Source organism: Protopterus annectens, chromosome 1.part0 (assembly GCF_019279795.1).
Source record: "Protopterus annectens isolate FY-2018-M chromosome 1.part0, PAN1.0, whole genome shotgun sequence".
NCBI classification, from domain to species: domain Eukaryota; kingdom Metazoa; phylum Chordata; order Ceratodontiformes; family Protopteridae; genus Protopterus; species Protopterus annectens.
Window position 1 is genome coordinate 949,498,916 of NC_056725.1, and position 23,003 is coordinate 949,521,918.

A 23,003-nucleotide genomic window follows, 5' to 3' on the forward strand; every position below is an offset into this window, starting at 1 on the left:
TGGCATTTTAACAGGGGTGTGTACACTTTTTATGTCCACTGTACATCTATCTATCTATCTATCTATCTATCTATCTATCTATCTATCTATCTATCTATCTATATGTGTGTGTGTGTGTGTGTGTGTGTGTGTGGTTGTGTAGTTTATCCCACATTTGTTGTCAAAGTGTAATCTTTAGAACAATATCTTGCAATGTTGTAATTGATTTCTTGTTTGTTATATATTCTGACATTTTTTTCTGTGAACTTGTAGTCCACAGCCTGCTGATGTTGAGGGAACTGTGCAGTTTGATGGAGAAGGCTATGCTGCTGTCAGTCGCCCAACACGCTGGAACCCCAATATGTCCACAATCATGTTCAAATTCAAGACATTTTCTTCAGATGGCCTCCTGATGTACATGGCCACTAAAGACCTGGTAAGGCACTCTGATTAATTATGATAACAGTGCTAAGACATGTACTTTGTGAACAGTGTTCAATTATAGTAATGCTTTCTGAATCAATAACAGTGCTAACATGAATGCCAAATAACTTTCTGTGGGATGCATTTCAGTATTTATTGTAGACCGACACAGCAAGAGGTTCTCCTGTTCGATTCTCGGCTGGAGCACCTTCTGTGTGTCGTCTGCATGTCCCCCCTGTGGTCGAGTGACATTAAAGATATGCAGGTAGGTGCGAGTGTGAATAGGTGTGTCTTTCTTGAAGGTTGGGCATCGGGCTGGCAACTCGGCACCGTAAAAGTCCACTGACTATCATTAGCAGACCGGAGTTCCACTGTGGCGACCCCTAACCGGGAAAAGCCAAAAGACATTGCTATTGTACACTGACAGAATTTAAAGACAGTTTAATTCTGCCATTGTAGAAATATGCATTGTATATTTGTTTTAGAGAATCAGTAGTAGTTTTGTTGGGCACAAAGAAAACATGACCTTGTCTCGTGGACCAGGTGGACACAAAAGAATATGATTTTTGGATAAATCAATACTATTCTTTTTATTTTGTTGAGAGATCACAGCTGAATTATTATATGTGTTTACATAATCCACTAACTAGTATTGACAGGAAAAGTTAGCTGGAAAAACATTTCATGCATAGAACTGCATTAGAATTCTTACAAAATGGAAAATTCTAAGACAAAAATAGTTAAGAGCTTTGGCCAAACAATTTTGCTTAGAAAATGAAGACACATTTTGTCATTAGATGAACAGTATTCACAACAAGGAGCATAGTTAGACCTCTGTCTGAAGAACATTAAATACATGTGCTATGTCCATTAGGGCTATTCAGCACATAATACTTTCCCAGAATAGTAGTTCCTCTCCCTGTCCCATACATTTCTGCCTGCAAAATCAGCTTGGTTGCACTTAAAATCTTCTAAGTTTGCCTTGGAATTTTATCATTATTTTCAAAGATTTCTTACTTTTGCCTTCTTTCAACATCCTTATAGGTCATCTAATTGTATTCTTTCTTTAGAAGTTCAGATATAATGTGTTCATTTATGACTGAACTGGAATTGTCCCTTCAGCTAACCACTAGCACATGAGCCTTTACTTCTCTCTCTTTGTTTTTTTTCTTTCTTTCTATGGTTTAATTAATATAGTGTTCTTTTTAATTATTTAAATGCGTGGATTCATCCTGGTATCTATGGTCTCACAGATACTGCTCACATTTCGGCAAAATAATAACCTGCTTTCTTAGCATTTTTTTCTGTTCCCATTCCCTTTATCATTCTCACTTATATCTGTATTTTAACTGCCATTTGAGGAGCACAATTTCCTTTACCTTGTTGTCTTTCAAGGATCTATAGAATGTTCGTCACATTTTTTAAACAAGAAACATCTTTATTAAATTATCATAAATGACGGAGGCAGTCATACATTTATATAAATGAAAACAAACCATATTGACATAATTTTAGTTGCAGACATTATACATCACTTATAATCTATCCAGTCATTGTCAGTCAAACATCACATAGCTCATTCAAATACTGGCTTCTTTTAAACCTCATTCCTCCTCTTCATGTATTGTTCCCACAGTTCTCATTTTTTTTTCTATGTAATTAGCTCCTACCCTTTTCTAAACATCCCAGCTTCAGTTGGACTTTGATTTCCATTTTCTAGTAATTGCTGTTTTGGCAGCCATCATAATTAGACTCAGCAAGTCCTTACTATGTCCAGGCAATTCCGATTCTGTAGCATAGCTCAAAAAATGTTCTTAGATACACCAATTTGCACACAAAGAATCTCTGACAGAGTAGTCTGCAAGGAATCTTTAAAGTCTGTAAACTCATTACACTCCTAGAAAATATGTTCTCGATTACCTCTTTCTTCTGCATCATACCTCCAACAGTTACTGTCTACCTGAAGAAAAATTAATTGGAGTCTACTTGGGGCATAAAAATACCTGTGTAAACACTTCCAAGCAAAGATTCTAAATCTTCTAAACTCTGTTGCATATTTGGGAGACATAAATATATCCCCCCATTGTTTGTGAATTTCTTATCCAGTCTCTCATCCCAATCCTTTCTAATGTCTTCTGATTGATTCTTTTAGTTATCACACAATATTTTATATGCCCTACTAATTACTCATTTAACAGCAGCTTCTAATCTAGATTTTATTAAAAACTCTACCAGTGCTGGTCTTTCACTTAGGATTCCCCTATTTATTTCTCTTTGCCTATACTCTGATATCAATCCTTGATAGGGAAGGCAACCTCTAGCCTTTAGTCCAAATAGATTCTTGGCCTCTTCCCATTATATTACATTTTCCTGTCTAATTATTTGCTCCCAGTACCTTGGCTCTTTTGCCAGTTTGATCCAATAAATTCCATTCCCCTCTTAAGTATTGTCTGTGTCCCTAACTGCAGTCATCCCTACTGGAAGAATCTCCTTTCTCCATTCCTGTTTTGGCTTGGCTCTCAGAATGCTTTCTGCTACTTTATAAATATAATATTCTGTATGGTTATTGTTATTCTCCTTAAGGATATGCATCCAAAATCCCAGTCGCATTTTGTTTCTTAAGCTCCCACCCCATTTCTATCATCATACCTTTCCACTTTGAATTATTAGCTTCTGCTTGTGCTATGTATAGGAGCCTTAACTGTGTACCTCTGAAATACCCCACCATATCGGGTAATCCCAAACCACCTTGTTCTTTTGGAAGAATTAGCTTATCCCAACAACTCTTGCCATCTCCCTTCCCAGATAAAGTTATTCAGCTCTTTATTAATTGCTATCCACAACTTATCCTCTGGTTGATAAAAATATGCCTGACCTGTGTATAAAACTAAAGCGACTAAAAACATTTTAAATGCTTGTATCTTTCTATCTATATCCATATAACAGAGCTTCCTTTATCTCAGTTTTTGTATTATCTTTTGTTTAGTCTCTTTCCACATACCCTTAACTGCCACACCAGAATCATTTTAATCCATACTCCTAAGTACTTTATTTTATCATGTCCCCATAAATATGAATATTGCTGAACAAATTCTTGTGTGGTTGCATAATTTTCAGCTATTGCCTTTGTTTTAGTTTCATTAACTGCGGTGGTGGTGCAGCGGTAGCGTTGCCGCCTCACAGTAAGATGTCCTGTTCGATTCTCAGCTAGAGCGGCTTCTGTGTGGAGACATGCGTGAATCGGCATACCTTCATTGAAGGTTGTGCATCAAGGCCGGCAACTCGGCACGTAAAAATCTACTGCCAATCATGAGCGGACCGGAGTTCCGCTGTGGCGACCCCTAACCGGGAAAAGCCGAAAGACACAAATTTTGTATCCTGAAAAGATTTGAAAGTGCCTCAAAATGTTCCACAGCACTGAAATGTCCTTTTCTGGTTTTATCAGGTATACAATAATATCATCTGTAAATAGGGCCAGCCTTTCTTGACTACCATACCAATGATATCCTTGAATTTCTGAGTCCTTAATTTTCTTTTGCCAGCAGTTCTAAATTTAATGTAAATAAAAAAGGGGAAACTGGACACCCTTGCCTAGTTCTGCTCAAACAGAAATTATCAGAGGAACCCAACCACTTTAATTTTCACCTCCAGTCCCTCATATATCCTCCTAATCAATCTTATAATTTTATCAGAGAATGCAAACGCTATCATTGCCTCACATATAAACTCCAAGCTTACTCTGTCAAATGTTTTCTCTGCATTGGTATTTTCTTATACCGTCTTCAATGCTCTCTTAATGTTGTCAAATGCTTGCCTCCCTTCCACAAACCACATTGATCCATATCTATCAATTTTAGTATCACGTTTGCCATTCTTTCAGCCATTATAGACGTTTTATAATCATAGTTTGAGATTTGAAATGGGTCTGTATGAAATTGCATCTGATGGGTCTTTACACTTTTTAGATATTACAGCTACCACTGTTTTTTTCCGGTATGTTGGTGCTTCTCCTCTTCTGAAAACACTGTTAAACAAAACCTTCCAGGCCTTTATATTTTTTTCCCCTTATAGCCTCCAAATTTCCATAGGAATATCATCTGTTCCTGGGGATTTTCTTGTGGATTGGTTATACATCACAATTTTTATCTCATCTCCACACATCCTAACTGTTAGTAACTGAGCCTAATCTACATCTTACCTTGGCATATTTAATCCTTCCATAAACATTTTCATTTGTACATTTTCTTAATATTTCTCTGATTTATATTGACTTTCATAAAATTTCTGAAATATTTGTAGTACCTGTGATATCCCCACTCAGGGCCAGTAATCAAGGAGCCTGAATCCTCAACACTGACACTGGAGATGGACATTCATTTAGAATACAATTGGATATACTCAGTATTTCCAGATACAGACCTGTCTGCATCAATCACAATTTCCATTAAGAGCACACAGGGAACACATTCAGCCAGGGGTCTGGATTTTTCTATATCTCTCTCTCCCCAGGTCCCCAGTAATACCCCCCACTGGTACAGCTGCAGAGTTAAGTACTCAGCCTAGTGCCCAACCCAAGTCCTCCACCACTCTCTCTGTGAAGCCAGTGCTTCATGTCCCTGCTCGAAGTAGCTGACACACACACACTTTGAGATTTGATTTACACACAGACACACACACACACACACACACACACACACACACACACACACACACACACACACCTGGGAAAGGCTGTCACAGGTTAACTAGCTATGCCCCCTTCTGCCCAGACTATAAGGTAGTTATCAGTGCTACCAGGCACTACAAAGCCAGCTACCTAAGGCTCTTGCAAGGGTAACCACTTATACTAGTGAAATTAATACAAGTGGTAATGTTGACCAAACAGCAAGGCTTTCAGGAGTGGCCAGAGTTATGACCAAATAAATATATGCAAATACTCCCAAAACTTAAATATTTTCTAAAAACAACCAACCACAATGAAAAGTTTACATATATTTAATAATAAAGGAACAAGAAAATACTAAATAGCTAGTTACAGTAAACACCAGAGTTTCAACCACAGGAAATATTAAAAATAACACAGCTGGAAAGATTCACACAGTTACAGAAAAACAATACTTAACTATTCTCATTATGTTTTCCTAACTGATTTAGAGAATTACTATCCCTGGTAACTTGCTAGCACAAGGCAAGATGAAGTAGATGACTGGTCTTCTTCCTTTGTCAGGTTCCAAGAACAGACTGCCCCTCAGACTTCAGTCTCCTCTAATATTAAAACATTATTTCTGAACAGAATGACATCACATACATCTGGTAATCTGACTTCTGGTTCCCACACTATCATCAACACTAGAAGCTGCCAAGATTTGAGCACCTACATGTCAATAATAAACACACAAGATCATTGCTCCCATCTGGTGCAGCTGCTAGAAGTCATAAAACCATAAAATACTTCCTTTCTTCCTACAGGGGCTAATAAAACATACTTCCTACAGATATTGTATTTCTGGCTTCATTTAAAACCATGAGATAACCTCTTTATGACCTAGGCCCAGTTGTTTAATTTTCTTGCTATTTTTGAAGTTTAAGATTAACGTCTTCTCTTCCAGTGTCCTCTGTCAAAATGCATACATTTAATTCAGATACAATAATACATGTATATTTCTTTGTTTTCCAGCAGGGCACACTGTTGATGATACATTTTCAACACAAGCAAACCTCACAAATATATTTGCAACACAAGCATCTGTACAAATCAGTTTGATATACAAATAAAATGTAATTATTCGCAAAATTGGCATATGTTACACATCCACTGCCCTACTTCTCCTGGCATGGCTGGCAATACCTCCTACTGTCACAATACCTCTAAAGGATCTCTTGTTATCTTCCTTGTTGTAAGGCTCTCTAAGCTTGGTGACAACCCTTTCTACTTTCTGCTGCCTGAGTCGTTGCTGAAGGTTTTTGTGCTGTAGAGTTATTATCAAAAAACAGTTGCTTATCAGCAATCTTTCTAAACTCATGCATATTATAGAGATAGTCCCTTATTTTCTGTTTAGAATTCTGCAATTGCTCCTGTTCTTGTTCTTTGAGATTCTCCATATTTTGCAATATTTTAACATTTGTAAGTCCCTTTAAATAATTGTTATTACTTCTTAACCATATCTGTCTTTCTATTTCCACCCTATTTTAAACTCCACTTTAATTTTATCCCACTCCCTAGCTATATTTTCAGAAGAAATTTTTAACTTCTCTAATAACCCCTGAATAATCTATAGTGTTCATCATATTAATCTCTGCTGCAGTAGCCTTACGTATATATGTGTTATGATTGAAGAGAGTGCTTTTCTGTTGGCTTTCAATTATCAATGGTCAGCTTATACTATTCCATAGCTAGACAGATAAGTTCTCTTTGTGGAAGAACCTTCCATGTTAAACAATTGTTATTTTTATTGTACTTTCCTGCTTAGAAGATTTATTTTTAAGCTATGAGTTTGTGTTTTAATGGATTGTCATGAAACTTAACTGTACTTTTTAACAACAGTGCACTTTTTTCCTCTCAGTTTAAAAGATGTTTAACACAAATGAAAGCCATTTTTTCTCTTTAAAAATGTTTTCTTTGATTTTTTGGAGTGGGCAAATTTTTTTAAAGTACTTTTAAATGTGTTTTTGTATGGAAAAAGTGACTATTAATGACTTTCCATTTTTACTGGATCTTGCTGCTTGTTTTCCCCAGAAAACAGGCACCGTTTTCAGCTTGGCCATGGAACCAACTGCCGGTCCCACTGTCAGTAGTTCTTCCAGTGACAAAAAGAAAAGTTAAGCAAACAGTCTTTGCCACAACAGCAGGCTAGCAGTTTGTCTCAGCTGCAGGTTGGTGACTGTGCTGGAGCCATAGCTTGTTCTTCATATCACTCAACTTTCATTCAAGTGTAGCACCTGCAGCCACTATTGACTGGTGTTAGCCATGCTCTGTGAAGCTAGTGAGGTGCCTCAGTGGACAAGGGAGAGCCACTCTTGTCCGCCTTGGGAGAGGGAACAGAAAAGGCTTCCCTGTTTTGTCAGAATATCCCATCCCTGAGGAGGCTGCTGCTGCTGCCACTAATAATAAGGTTGGCCCCATTTTTCCTGTGAAAAAGAAACAGGAAACAAAATATATATCTACTTTCCAAATTTCATTGGACAGGAGTAGTTATTGAGTCTGACTATGGGTTTAATTCAGGCTGTTCTTTCTTATAAGGTGAATTCTGGTAGAAGAAAACAGGGTACCTCTTAAACTGAAGAGATTTAAGATTCTATATCTGGACAGGAAGATGAAGGGGCAGATACAGGGTTTTCTCCTAAGTTTTCTGATTCAGACTCAGAAGTCGTCCCAGTTTCTGATTCTCCCAGTGACAGTTTCTCTTTCTCTGAGACTGTTTCCAGCATGTGCCAGTGTTTTCAGTGAGAGAACACTGAACCTTCTCAGTCCCTCAGGAAATACTATGAACTGTTACAGAAGGATTTTCAAGAATCTTCACCAATTCCTTCAGCTCTTCAGCTTTGGAAGATGTGTTTTCACTGCCTGTTTTTTTGATTGTCTGCCTGCTTCCCTTAAAAAGACAGAATATAAAAAGTTCCTCAGTCTAAGTTTTTATACTCTCTTCCCAAACGTAACCTAGCAGCTATAACTTTAGTTCATCCTACTTCGGCTAAACATTTTGTTAATTCTAATCCTGCTCTAATACAGATGGAAAGATTATAGATAAATAAGGGAAAATGTGTGCTTCTGCAACTTTGATTTTCAGAATCTTGAATTGTAAGGCTCATGTATTAACATTTATTCTGATAATTGTAAAAGTATGAGAAATATTTTGTCTGCAGTTTCTTCTTGTAATAAAAAATTTACTTTAAATTATTTAATTTCTTCCATTTTACAGGTCACAATCATTGTTTACAGTGTGTGTATATGACTCATTTGATACTTCTTCCAGGGCTGTAGCCACTGGTACTGTTTTGAGGAGGTTTTTCTGACTACATTCTCAGAACCTCCCTGGTGATGTGAAATATAAGATGTTAAACTCCCCTGTGGATAGAGGTTTAGTTTTTGCTGCAGAGTTCATCACAAAAAGTATGATGAAGGGGGTAAGGTGATACAGGGAATCTCTTTAAGATTTTTCACTGTTTTCAAAATTTTCTAAAAGATTCTCCAACCCTTCATCTAATTTTGGCAAAAACAGATAAAAAACTAAATAAACAGTCTCAACAAAATGCTGGTTAACATATTTTTAAGGAGAAATGGCAGGGACTTTCAAAAAGAATTCAGGATCCCCCCAAACCAAGGACAGTCTAACAAGTCAGAATGACTATTTAAGGGACCTTTACCCTCCTTCCCTCCCACCCTGGCAGTTCCTTTTCCCTTCCAGAACGTCTGAATCTCCACTTTTTTATTTGGCAACACATAGTCTCAGACAAATGGGTTATAAAGAACATACATTAAGGTTACTGATGGCAGTGACAAGAAATGACTCCTTTCCAAGAGGTAATTCCTTGTCCACCAAGCCAAACAGCCAGACTCCTTTACTCCCCCTGTCCTTCAACACATGCTGTCACAGGGAGAGTTAGGACCAGTACCTCCTTCCCAGGTTGGGAAAGTTTTTTTTTTTATTCAGGTATATTTTAATGCCTATGAAAGAAGATGCTTTGAGATGAATTCTTGATCTTTCTTTCCTAAACCTGTTTGTGATATTGCCCAAGTTCAAAATGCTGTAACTTCACAACCTGCCACCTCTTCTTCCTGATTTCTAGTTTCCCTGTAACACTAGATTTAAAAGATGCTTATCACATCCCTAGTCATCCAGATTCCAGGTGTGTCTTAAATTTCTGTGTGTCTGGATCACATTATCAGGTCTCTGTTCTAAATTCTGGACTCTCCACTGCACCAAGAGTGTTTACAAAGTATCCAGCTCTAGTTATAGCTCATTGTAGACTACAGAGTATCCATATTTTTTCATATTTAGACAACTTGCTTATCTGTCCAAGAGAAATTTCTCTTAAATAAGCTGAGATTTCAAGGGAACATTTAATTTTTTTTAACTTCTTCACTCAGGATTGTGTTCCTAGAGTGTCAGCTAGATACCTCAGTTCAAAGAGCTTTTTTTCCCCAGGAAAATAAAATATAGCAGTATCAGGATTTATCCCTAAGGTTTTTCACTTAGACTTTGGTCACTGCGAGGGAATACCACAGGATTTTGGATCTCATGGCATCTATTCTCATGATACCCTGGCAAGACTCCACATGAATAAGATTAAATGGTATCTGAAGTCTCTATGCTCCCAGCACTAAACCCTCTGTATTTTCAAATCCCAGTATTGGGATTTGTCAGAAAATAAATCCCTTGATGGAGACAGCAAATATCCCTAAATCCAGGGCTCCCCTTCTCACTCCCTACTCCAAAGCAATCAGTCACCACAGACACCTCGGACTTTGCTTGGGGATCGGTATTAGTAGGTATAAATGTGCAAGGTGTGTGGGACACTAAGAACAGGCACGGGTACATAAATATAAAAGAGATGCTTGCCCTGATGAAGGTACTCAACTGTTTGAATCATCTTTGGTCCTCAGGACCTCTTTAAGTTGTTGCAGACAATACCACCGCCATGTGATACATCAGCAAATAAAAGGAACCAGGGCATACCCCCTTTGCAGAATAGCCCTTTTTGCTTGAAATATAACTTCACTTCACAGTCTCACTCTAAAGGCATCCTACATTCTGACAGAGTAAAATTGTGTGACAGAGAAGTTAAGCAGGACAAGAGCAGACCCTCACAAATGGAAACTAGACCAGGGGATCTTCCAAGATTTGATCCATCTATGGAGACTTCCTAAAGTAGACCTACATGCCTCCTGTCTGAACAAAAAGTTGCAATATTCTGTTACAGGACTCCATGCAAGAAGGCATGGAAGACAGACGCCTTTCCACTACTTGGACAAGAATGTTCCATTATGCTTTTCCACTCTTTCCCTGATATCTAGGGTACTTTTAAAGATTCAAAAGGAATCCCCCAAGATCATTGTGCTGACTCCCTTCTGTCCCAGTAACAGTGGTTCTCCCTTCTTTTGGAAGTGTCCAAGGGCAATTACCTTAATCTTCTTCAAAGAATGGATTTATTCACACAAGATCAGGAGTGTTTTGACACCCCAACCCCAATCACCTGACTCCCTGGATGATAGGGATTTATTTCCCTTTAGGCATCTGTTTACTGAGGATGTCCAGCAAGTACAAGTGGAGGCAAGAAACCCTGCTACTAGAAAATCATATATTAGTAATTTAGTTTATCCTAACAACATAACAAGCACCCACTCAGGGCTAGTTGTTCTCTGGTTTTACAATATTTGTATGGGTTACTATTCTATGGTCTTTCTTACTCCACCATCAGCATTCCTCTACTGGCCAGTTCAGCATGTCTGCATATGGATCCTTCCCTTTCAAAGCATTCTCATGACAAAATGTTTTAAACGGGGTTTGCATAAATGACCTCAGAGGAAACTGGTGGCCCCTCGTTGGGGGTGAAACTAACACTTGTTCCATTTGAACTAGATCATCTGGCTGACTTGAGGTTATTAACAGAGTAAACCATTTTACTGATTACTTTAAACTCTATTAAGAAGAGTGTCTGAGATTCAAGATCCTATGGTGAGTCAGTCATGTTTCATTTAATGCTGAGACAGAGTTTCTTTGAGTACTAAGCCTTGTTTTTTGACTGAAGTGATATCCAAGTTTATTTTAAGCCAAATTATTCATCTCTGTTTTCTTTTTTTGAACTTACAAATGAGAGAGAAAGGATAGTCCATACCTTGGATGTCCACAGACAACTCAGCTACTATCTTGGCAGAACTAAATATTTCAGATCTTCAGATCAGTTGTTCATTTCTTATGAAGAAAAGAAGTGACAACCTGTGTCAAAACAGACTCCTTCCAAAAGGTTGTCTCAGGGTATTGCCTTTTATTATACACACCACAACAAAACTATTCCAGATAGGGTTAAGGCCCAGTCCATCAAGGCCTTGGCTTCAGCTATTGCTTTTTGGAAAGGGTTGGATGCTAGAAGCATTCTAGATGCAGAAATTTGATCCTCTATACATACATTTAAAAGGCATTATACGCTTGACTCCTTCTCTAAGTCTAAATTAGGCTTTGCTTGGACCATTATCTAGGGGGTCTTGGACCTTTCCTATTCCACCTCTCAAATGTAATAAGCTAGGGTAGTCTACTCATATATCTAAGGCAGCAGTGAACAATATGCTGGACATAGTAGAGTTGTGTAAGTAAAATTACCATTAAAGTAGATGTCTGAATGATTGGTGCTGCAGTAGCAGCTCTTTCCCTCCATCCACCTTTTTTCTTGGCATGTTGTTTATGCCAGGGTGTGAATAATTATTTTTTTGTTGTTCCTAGCATTGTCCTTTCAGGGCTCAGCCCCTATCTCTCTCTCTCTGTTGACATGAAAAATCTAAAAGACTTGTTGCCCAAACTTGTATTTTTAGTTAGCTCAGCTTGTGTTGACCGATGTTTTGTACATGTGGAAGGTGCCCTGAAGCTTTGGAAGCTGGCTGGCTGTTATATCCTTGACAGGATATAACTCATGTAGCTAAGGCTACTGCATCAATGATTATTCGAACATCTAATGTGATAGCTTTACTTACACAATTATATGCTCTTCTTGCAGAGAAGGAGTGCTACATTGATTACAACCTCTTGCAAAAACAGTGGCATGTGGCTGTATCTTCTTTTGTGAACATACTTCCCAGGCTAGTTTTCCTATAGAGTCTAATAACACATTTGAAGAGTACTTTAAATCACTTCTTGTTTCATATGGGACAGTTGGCCAAACTTGCTTATCACCCACATGGTCCGGTTGTTAATCTGACTAAAATAAAGTATGTTTATTTACATATATATTGTATCCTTAGAAGTATACTGCTTTTTCTGTGGTTCTGCTGTGTGACATCTGGATATCCATATTATGAAATAGTCTCTAGTATCCATAGCTCAAGAATAACAGCCAGTGTCAGGGACAAAGTGCTGCACTTGCTTTATTTTATTAGAGCACCAACCTCCATTTGCCATAGATGAGTGGGGAGAGCCTCTTGTTGATGATACATATTATTCATGGACGGTGATGCATTTTTTTTATGCATTAGAAGTACCTATCTCTATTGCCGTGATCCTGCTGGAGGAGCTAAACAGAGATGGCAGCAGCTATTTGATAATGACATGCTTCAGTCATTTCTGTCAGCAAAAATCCCATTGCCTGGTTGTATAGTCCAGGCCAGTAACGCCATTTAGCTGTGGATCATATGCTAACAAGTGGTAATAGCTTGTACTTTATAATATGATGATTAGAACAACCTACAGTCTCCTTCTGGTATCATACAACAAGCGCCAGCCAGTTCTCTGGGCATCAAAGGAACCTTTTTTTTCTACTGCATTAGAGTATTACAAGCTGGTGCTGGATCAAAAGCTATCAAGTGCCTGTGGATTGTTTTCCATCCTTCTATAACCAGGAAGTCTGAACTGCTCCTTACAATATTATATATTCCAAAGGTGATTCTGAGTAAATGGTCTAGCAGCATACCATGGTGTGCTTCCTAAATATGATTTGTTGCCGTGGCAGCTATAGCAACAGAGCCCCCATTAAAGAACAGCTGTCATCACAGTCATTGGTTTTATTTTCAAATAAATATTAAGCTAGTGATGGAGAACATTCTTAATTTACAGGCATGTCTGTTTTCCATTTGATGGAGTTGGAAAGGTCCATTTTTTCAAGAACTGGAAATTTTCAGAGAGTGGTTTCATAATGCCTGAATTTATTGTGCTCTTCTGCGTTCCTTTGGCCTTTTCAAACTTCTTCCAATTTAAGCTGAGTGGGTGTATTTATCTCCCCTTTAACATGTTAGACATAAACAGGCAGAGGGAAGTAAACAAGTCAGATGCTGTGCTTAAAATCCCTTTTCTCTTTCACTTAATTAATGTTTCCCAAGCACAGGACACCATGCAGTTCTGTGGGTACTTTTCCATTAAACCCCTACCACGCATCTCACATTATTCTTGAGAAGCATGAAGATTTTTAGGGCAAAAATATTTTGTGTTTCCTTTGATAGCTGCCCAGGTATTATGTTAAATAACATAATTCCAAATCTAAAATAATAGGCTTTTATTCTGGCATAAAGTGAAGATCGCATATTTGTGCATAAAGAAGTACCAGTTTGGACATTTGAAAAGGTAGAGCTGTGGACAGTGTCCACATTTTTCATGACGATGTCTTATAACGGCTTTTGACAAATTCTGTACTCTGATTTCTAAGGAGTGAGGCTGTTTCATCAATTATTTCTACTTGAGAGAGAATAAGCATACCTGGAGTCAGGGGTGTCAGCAAAAATTTTCGCACTGTCAGCGTCATGATTATGCTCTCGCTGGCTGTTATCATATTGATAAATGGTAACTCTCTCCAAATGCTGCCTAGTAAACACATTAACCATCTTCAAACGTTGCCCCCGTTCTCTTGTCACTACATAAACATTATTTTCAAGTAAGTTATCTTATATGTGTTATAATCTGTCTGATAGAAGACTAAAAAGAAAAGAATTTGCTCAGCTGAGCAGGAAGCATTGACTGGGTGAAGTACACGTACAAAAGTAGTCACACAGAGACTGCTGATGAATGAGCAAGGTAGATACATCCACCTTCAGTTATGCCACCAAAAAAAAGGCCACTATTACTTCACCCTTGCATGAAGTAGCTATTTCAAGTCTGTGCAGTGCGATGAACTGGTAGGGGTTTAACGGAAAAGTACTATTCTGTGGACCTAAGCTATCATCTGCCTATGTAGAAGGTAGATGTTTGATAGTGCCCCCCGAGGCTGTTGCACAGTGATATCCTGATAGGCATTACAGGGCAATGCAGACATAATCCTGAAATATTCTTTCCACTTCTTTTGTTTTCTCCTTATTTGAAAACATGTTTAATGTGTTGTGAATTCTGTTTATACTGTACCCTTCTTCCTTTGATAAGACTGTTCCTTAACTGGCTATGTCTAACTGCTACTTCTGATGAAACCTGAACTTATTGCTCACTAGACAAGTTGACAAAAACTGATCAGTCTCTCCTTCTGCTCTGACATTTAAGGCATTCAGTGGTATTTAAGAGGCCGTTCTAGTTTTTGGCTTTGTTGGCCATCTCCTTTTTATTTGGGAGCACCCTTGTTTTTTTGTGTAGGTCACAGACCTTATTGCAGACTGTCTAGAATAGTAATCTAACTATAATCATATTGCATAATCTGCTTCCACTGTTTGAAACCTCATGTTTTTGACACACTTTATAATACTTAGGCATTTACTTTTTTGTCCCAGTTCTGCTGTAATAGAGTGAATTAAAGGAAATAATAGGAGACCTCAGCTATCTGACCTTTATCATCTGCCAATATTAAGGAATATTCAGAGCAACAAGACAACATAGGTCAACAATTATTCTGTTTTTGGAAAGAATGTATGGATTCATGTTACAGCACTGAAGCCCACTACAATGAATCTGTTTATAAAAGCACAATATAATCAAAGCTGCGTAAGTCTATGGGACAAAGCCGTTTTATTGACAGCACTAACCATTCTATAAAATACAGTGCTTTTGCTTACATACACAAACTCCACAGTCACACGATCATGAAGAAAAGGCAAAGGCCACCTATATTAAAAGTCCATCCTGCATTCATCTTACTTGCAGCTTGCGCACTGTGTCTGGTACAGAAGCTACTGAGGTTCATAGACCTGAATTATGGTTGTCCACAGCAACATACGACTCAGATCCCACTTTTTTAACTTGCACATAGATGCTGAACATAGTACACCACTGTACATTACATACAAATGCATTCAGGATAGGGTGAGTTGATGTTTAGCACAGCAGTCATACTCAGTGCAGCAGTGACTGGTAGCTTGGTATACCATTCCAGGTTGCAAGTAACTACACATGGCTACTTAGTAAGATACAGTGTACCTACCCATCTTACCCTTGCTGCAGTCCATGACAGAGGACTGAGGGCCATTGCTATAGTATGATACAGAGTGCATAGTAGGTTCTTAGTAGTATGCTGCTTTGTATTTGTCTCCTGCCAGGTACAGCCCTAGGTGAGATCGCTGACTGACAGAGCAGTGTGGATGTCACACAGGAGGTCTAGCCTTATGACTGAGAGTGAGAAAAACAAGATGGCACTCACAGGTATGGTCTGAGTGCTCCTCTAGGCAATACTTATTAAACTTATTAGTAAGTTTGAAAGGCAAGCTGTGTTTATTCACAAATCAGAATAGGCACTGCATGGTGTGTGAAGCAAGAGGTGTGGCTTATGTCCAGTTTTTGCTTCTTACTAGGGTCACAGTCCTACTTGTGACTGAACTTGTGCCAAGATACATGACGCCTAGCCTGAATTGGGAATGACTGATGGCTGTAGCTATGCACTAAGATGGATATATTACTATGTTCTTATACAGTGATGTAAGGATGAATGAATGCATTCCAAAAGAGAAATTGCCAACTAGTTTCAAACCCCAAAAATGCTGATAGATTTAGGCTGGTCATACTCATTCCACATCTGCATGTCATCTGGGAACCACCACAGGTCTTAGGCTGATCACTATCCTAAACCAAAAAAGGCACTCTGTAGAGCACCTATGAAGACATCCCCTCAATGGCAAATTATTTGCGGGAAGAAAAGGAGCATGATTATGAAAATTAAATAGTAACACCGAAATGGGTTTTGTAATTGCTACTGATAGTAACATTAAACATTTGCATGCATTATAAAATAAGAAGGGATATAAACTCTTGTGACCAGCCACTAAGAATTCTAAATTGAATGTTTCAGTGGGTATGTTATTTCCATGTAATTTCCACTTCAACATTTGCTACTACATTACAAGACTGGCTTGAAATGCTTCACTTCATATTTATGCTAACTTAAAAAAAACAGTGAACCAGGCATGAAAAGATCACATTCTGTACATTGACATCATCATCTAAAGTATTGCTGCATCAGATAATATCATTAAGGGACAGCAAATCTCATAGAGGAAGGGTCTTATTATTAGTCTTATTATCATTTCTTTTATGTTCAGTATCCAAAGAGATGGAAGCCTGAGCTAAGCCTTATACACTCACAGACACACATGCACGCACGCATGCACACAGACACACAGACGCACACACACACACACACACACACACACACACACACACACACACACACACACACACACACACACACGCACATATGAATGCAGAACCGTTCATCACTGAGAGACATAAAAAGTGAAGAGAATATTCTTCATTATTGCTGTTGGCTACCTAGTATCCACTGAGTACTAAGAAATATATCAAAACAGCATAGACATCATGGTTATGTGCTTGGGGAGAAATAGCATCTAGGTAAATAGATGTAAAAAGACGTAGTCTTAGTATACAAACCAACTAGCTCACTACAGAGTAAGCAATAACACATTTCTAGTCATGTGATCATTGGGCAGCACACAGCTGTGCACAGGTACAGATTACACAACCTGAATAAAGAAAACGAGAGAAGCAAACAGTAATACTGAGCACCAGCACCATAGGAAGGGCAGTAAGAGGGGGCAGCTGCCCTTGCCCCAGCTTGTGGGGGGGTGCTGAATAGGGTGATAGCATGTAAGCTGTTCTTTTTAAAAATAACAATGTATTATTAAGTTGCATGACAGCGCATTACACCCTTTAAAAAAACATATACATATATATATATATGTATATATAATATTCAGCAGTAGGTAAGCTTACCAAATGGGTGTGTTGACCAAGGCACCAAACTCCACTGGTACTGCTTTGCTGAGTATTACAGCTGAATAGTACTTTTTTGGCTGCACAACTGGCTGATGTTTTGCTTAGCCAGACTAAAAGCTTTCTGGGTTTTCTGAAGTGAGATAGCAGTGCATTAGTGATTGGGAATTATCTCAGTTCTCTGTGTGATCCCAGAGGTGGCATTTATAAAATGGTAGGAAGGGTTGTAGGGGGCTTGACCCTACAAAAAAATGTTCTGTTTGTAGGCTTTCTGTAGGGACACGTGCAGTGCTGTTCATTATATTCTAGAAGCAATCACGTTTCTTTCAAGTGCTTTATGGTCTACTAACTGTTTGTTCAACTTTCTTATATTTTTCTATATATAGACATACACACACACACACACACACACACACATATATATATATATATATATATATATATATATATATATATATATATATATATATATATATATAAATTTACATGCACATATACACTTATTTGTTTGTTTATGCATTTGTTTATTTTAATTTATTTATTGCTTTTGCTTACCTGGAAAGTCTGACTAGGACTAGATGCCCATTTTCAGCACGTGGGGGAAAAAACTCCAAAAAATTTAAAAAAAAACAGTGAATCAAATAATACATGGTACATAGCTGAAAAGGCATGGGAACACATATCGCAAGAGTTAATATGTGACGTAGTTGTACAAGAATTTCAAAAGTAAAAGTGAGTAATAGCACTTAATTACAAAAGTAATACATGGCATTTTCATTACTCAAGAATACAAATAGAAAAGGAGAACAAAGGTGTAAATAGACTAGATGCAAGAGTATAGCAAAGTGAGTTTATGTACAAAGATTGTTTGGTAGAGAGGTGTACATCACGGTAAGTAACTGTGAGCATAGTAGAGGTAATGAGGATTAAAAAAATAGGCTGGCAACGATACAGAGGGAGGTAGTCTGTAAGGAGAAAGAGTAAAACAAGATAAGCGCAACAGGTCTTAAGTGAACTGTGGTTTAGTTGAATTATGAAGAATTCTAGAAATAGATTGCTTGGAGTGACACACCTTGGAAAGATAATGATGATGCAGCTTGACTGAGGAGGCAGGTGAAGTTTTAATATGAAATACTGGGATCAACCTGCGGGCTGATAAATGTGCGTGTGTGTGTGTGTGTGTGTGTGTGTGTGTGTGTGTGTGTGTGTATACACACACTCGCACATATATATTCTTCCACTATGAGTGGACAAATTGCAAACTGCAGAGGATCAGAACCCCCACACTACATTCCCTAGGGGGAAGCCACACTGAAGCCTCCCAAAACCTATAAGTACCAACTCCAAGGTCACACTAACTCAGAAAAGGGGGAAATCACCCCTGAAAATGGCATCAGTGCTGGCACAACTAACCAACAGTGATTTCTTGTGGAGGAATTCTGATCCTTAGCAGGTTAAACTTCAGGCAAATGACATTTGAGAGTTCAGTCTTCATCCAACTTTTTATTACCCATATGTGTGTGTGTGTGTGTGTGTGTGTGTGTGTGTGTGTGTGTGTGTGTGTCTGTATACCTTTATAAATATATATATGTATATATATATATATATATATATATATATATATATATATATATATATATATCTATATATATATATATATATATGTATATGTATACACACATGCACACATATATGTCTACATTCTCAAACTCCAGACAATGACCAGTCATTTTCCTTCTTCTATAATTGTAATTACAATACTAGGTTAATAGTTTGATCTCTGTTGGATGCTTATTTGTTCAAAATCACCATTATGATGCTTTCCTAGTTGTAAGGAAAAACTGGTACCAAAATGGCCAGAGATTCCTTGTTGGTCCAGTGGCAATAGCAACTGCACAGAATGCTTTTGGTCCTGAGTTCAGTCCCCATAAAAGGGTCAGTGTTTTCCTTTCCTCTTCAGCTAGTGTGTGTGTGTGTGTGTGTGTGTGTGTGTGTGTGTGTGTGTGTGTGTGTGTGTGTGTGTGTGTGTGTGTGTGTGTGTGTGTGTGTATATACATATATATATATATATATATATATATATATATATATATATATATATATATATATATATATATATATTTTATAGGTCCATAGATTAGAACTAGGCTAACTGCCCTTGTGAGCCATTTCAAGCCTAGCCAATTACCCCATGTGAGAATCAAACCCCGTACCTTATGTCTGTAAGGTAAACACCTTAACAATTATGCCATTCTCTCACAAAAATAAACACCCTCTGCATACACAATATATATATATATATATATATATATATATATATATATATATATATATACATACATATATATATATATATATATAAAGAGAGAGAGAGGTCTACTTTCATTCATCAAAAGTAAACCATACTGAATCTGAAAACGCAGACTCCATTTAAGCGAAAGTGCCGTTTAATGAAACCGCACTTTTGTGACCTCCATATCAGTAAAGAATGGTTGGCTGTTCCGGGATCGTGTCAACCAGCAGGTGGGGTGTTCTTAAGTTGTCTGTTATAGTTGTAACGGGAGTCGAAGGTGTACAGCAGTTGGGGTTTGATGGTATAGATCGCAGTACAGTGAGGATAAGGAAATGTACACTTTTTCCTACTGATGTACAATCTCAGACTTAGTATATATATTTAGTGTGGGGGGCACAGCCCCCTGCAAAAATTTGTTTTTAGTGTATCTGGTTGGAAATGTGGTTTTCTGTAATGTGGATTTCGTGAAAGTGCAGTTTCATTAAACAACACTTTCAGTTAAAGGGAGTCGACATTTTCAGATTCAGTAGGGTGTACTTCTGATGAACGAAAGTAGACCCGTAGACCCATATATATATATATATATATATATATATATATATATATATATATTTATATATACACACACGCACACACACACATACACACATTTAAATATATAGCTATGGAAAACATATAGGATATACATAGTATGGCAAATTATTTTACTGCTAATGTTTTGTTTACTTCTGTTATTCTACATTAAAAAACTAAGATGAGGAAATACAGTGTATGTGCACTGACACAAATACATATGCCTGCAGCAGTAAGAAAAGAATGCAAGTGTTGGCAGCTCTGGCTTTATGTGTTTATCATATGTTGGCAGTTTAGAGTCATGCAGTACAAGACACATTAAGTGTAGCACCTGACTGGAAATGCTTTGACCATTTGTGCAACCTATTATCATGTGGTGACTAAGAATCTTATCTATATGATGCACTCAATAAGAGCCTCTAGAAACTTAAAGGAATAGAGAACAAAGAAATGCTGTATACACACTGACTTAGTATACAATGCTGTACATTATCTCATTCTAGATAGTTTTTCTTTATTATGCTTTTCACTTTTATCTGTAAGTTTAGAAATTATTATTCTCCAGTATTATTCTTGCTTGAATTTTTTTATTCACCATTGTAAGTTCAGTTTGAATATTGCCTTCTGTTTGGGTTATACATTTTGATTGTTTACAGTGGACTGGCCTGAGAAATGCCCTTATGGACCCCGGATAACAAATTTAAATAAAATATGACAGACCTAATGCTATATATGCTGCCTTGCACATTTCACGGCTTTTTTAAGTCAGTACATGAGCTGCTGTATCAAGACATGAAATGATGACTTTGTGATTGCATCATGTTAACTGAGAAAAACATGACTGATAGAAAGAATATGCATTTTCATCAATAGCACGCACTTTGCAAAATGGCTTCTTCTACCTCCACACTGCATGACATTTTTTTTCTTTTTTTCATTGAAAACAGAAAGATTTTATGAGCATTGAGTTGAGTGATGGGCATATAAAAGTCATTTATGACCTAGGCTCGGGGACAGGAGAAGTCATCAGCAGCAAATCCCACAATGATGGAAAATGGAAGTCATTTACTCTGTCACGCATTCAGAATCTTGGTGAGTCACCATACACTGCTACTGTGGAGCAAAGTTTATTTCTAACAAAAGTGAAACAAACTGGCATACATTTTCTATAATGCTAAATGTATAGTATTCCACTGCAGGCACATAACTTCTATTATTTATTTTTTTTAGCTCAGAAGTTGAAAACAAGGCTTGGATTTAGTCACTGTCATGTTTTGTTGCTTCTAAATTTGATATTATGTAAAATACAACAGAAACAGAAGTATAGATCAAGGCATTTGAAGCACTTTGCCTGTTTAAATAATATTAACCTGAATGGGACCAGTTGTATAAATAATGGTAATAGCATGGTTTGTAATGTTGCCAGGTAAAGTCTGTAGCATCTCTTTGCAGGGAAAGACAGGTACTGTCACTGTGTGAGATATAGATGGAAGTACCACAGTGTAAGGTAAGAGGATTCACCAGACCTCTCAACCTCTTACAGCAAGAAATCTGGACAAAGACTAAAATAATGGGGGGCACATGCCCAAAAATAGGGACAGAGTTTAAATATTGCTATTATAAACTTAGAACGTTTGCCAGAATAACACGATTTGTGTTAACATGCATTTTCTGAAGGATATAAAGTATGAAATTCAAATGTATGTCATTATTTGCTGACTTTAATCCTCACAGATTTGCCAGAAAACCACAAATGTTATAAATGAATAAATATGAAGCAAAGATCTAGACATTCTACGTAACTCTACACAGCTGAGACGTATGGCATTCACACTTCCTTGTCATCACACAGGAAATCTTATTCTAGAAATACTATGAATAAAACAAAGTCATTGTATTAGTTGCAGAGCATGAGACTGCTTAAAACTATGAAACAGTGCTCATTCATTCACTCATTCATTCATTCGTTCATTCACTCTCCATCTACTCAGTTGATTTAGTCTGGGCAAGCAGAGAGAGAAAGAGAAGATGTAGGGATATAGAAAAGAAAAGAAAGAGAGATAATGAAGTTGTATTTTAATAATGAAAATTCTATTTTGGGAAACATTAGATGTTATTATTTCATAGAAATAATAGACTAGGAATAGTGATCTGAAAATTAAGACAAGGCACCCTCAAATATATACACATACATATACACATGGTTTGAGATTTATCCCACATTCAGATACCCATTACAGCTGTAAATCAGTTAAAAATTATATCTCTGCCTTACCACTGAGCATGAAGATATTAGTAAATGTGGAGGCGTAACATTATATTATCAATAGCTACACATTTCTCTAGTGTGTTTATGTAAATGTGTGTGTGTTGTGCTTGTGTTTGTGTGTGCATGTGTGTGTGTTTGTGTGCCTCTTGAGCATCTGTAGTACAGAGGATGTAAAATAGGTTAAGGGAGCAAGGGATATTATATTAACAGTTTTGAACTTAATCACTGCAATTACATACGTTTGATTATTTCATGATCCTGAAACTGCATTCCCTGAAAACACTGAATGTTTCTTACTAGGCGGTGGGGAGTGGTAGTATGCTCCACTAAATACTCCCAAAACCAATAAATACCAACTCTGTGTCATACTGTCTCAAAGAAGGAGGACATCACCCCTGAAAGGTGCATCACTGGACAATTTTTACTGCAGTTCCATACTTCTGATTTTTTCAGACAATTATAATTATAGTGTTGATGCATTTTTAGTAAAAATGGATAAATTGTTAGAAAAATAACTTAGATGATCCAGTTTGTCAACTTCAACAGAAGAATTGGTCATCACAGGCAGCATTGACTCCACATTTTCCGGTTTGCCTCTAACCTTAAGTTGCCCCCCTCATTCCCA

General features: G+C 37.4%; 1 protein-coding gene across 13 annotated transcripts in view; it reads left to right on the forward strand.

Annotated features, from left to right (window-relative positions):
• LAMA2 (laminin subunit alpha 2) overlaps positions 1 to 23,003 on the forward strand; it is a 4,753,606-nt gene that overhangs the window by 4,049,108 nt on the left and 681,495 nt on the right. For all 13 annotated transcript variants that reach the window (XM_044064325.1, XM_044064371.1, XM_044064344.1 and 10 more), the window contains 2 exons: positions 253 to 415; positions 21,057 to 21,201. In XM_044064325.1, coding sequence (XP_043920260.1) covers positions 253 to 415; positions 21,057 to 21,201 — 308 coding nt within the window. The remainder of the gene's footprint in view (positions 1 to 252; positions 416 to 21,056; positions 21,202 to 23,003) is intronic.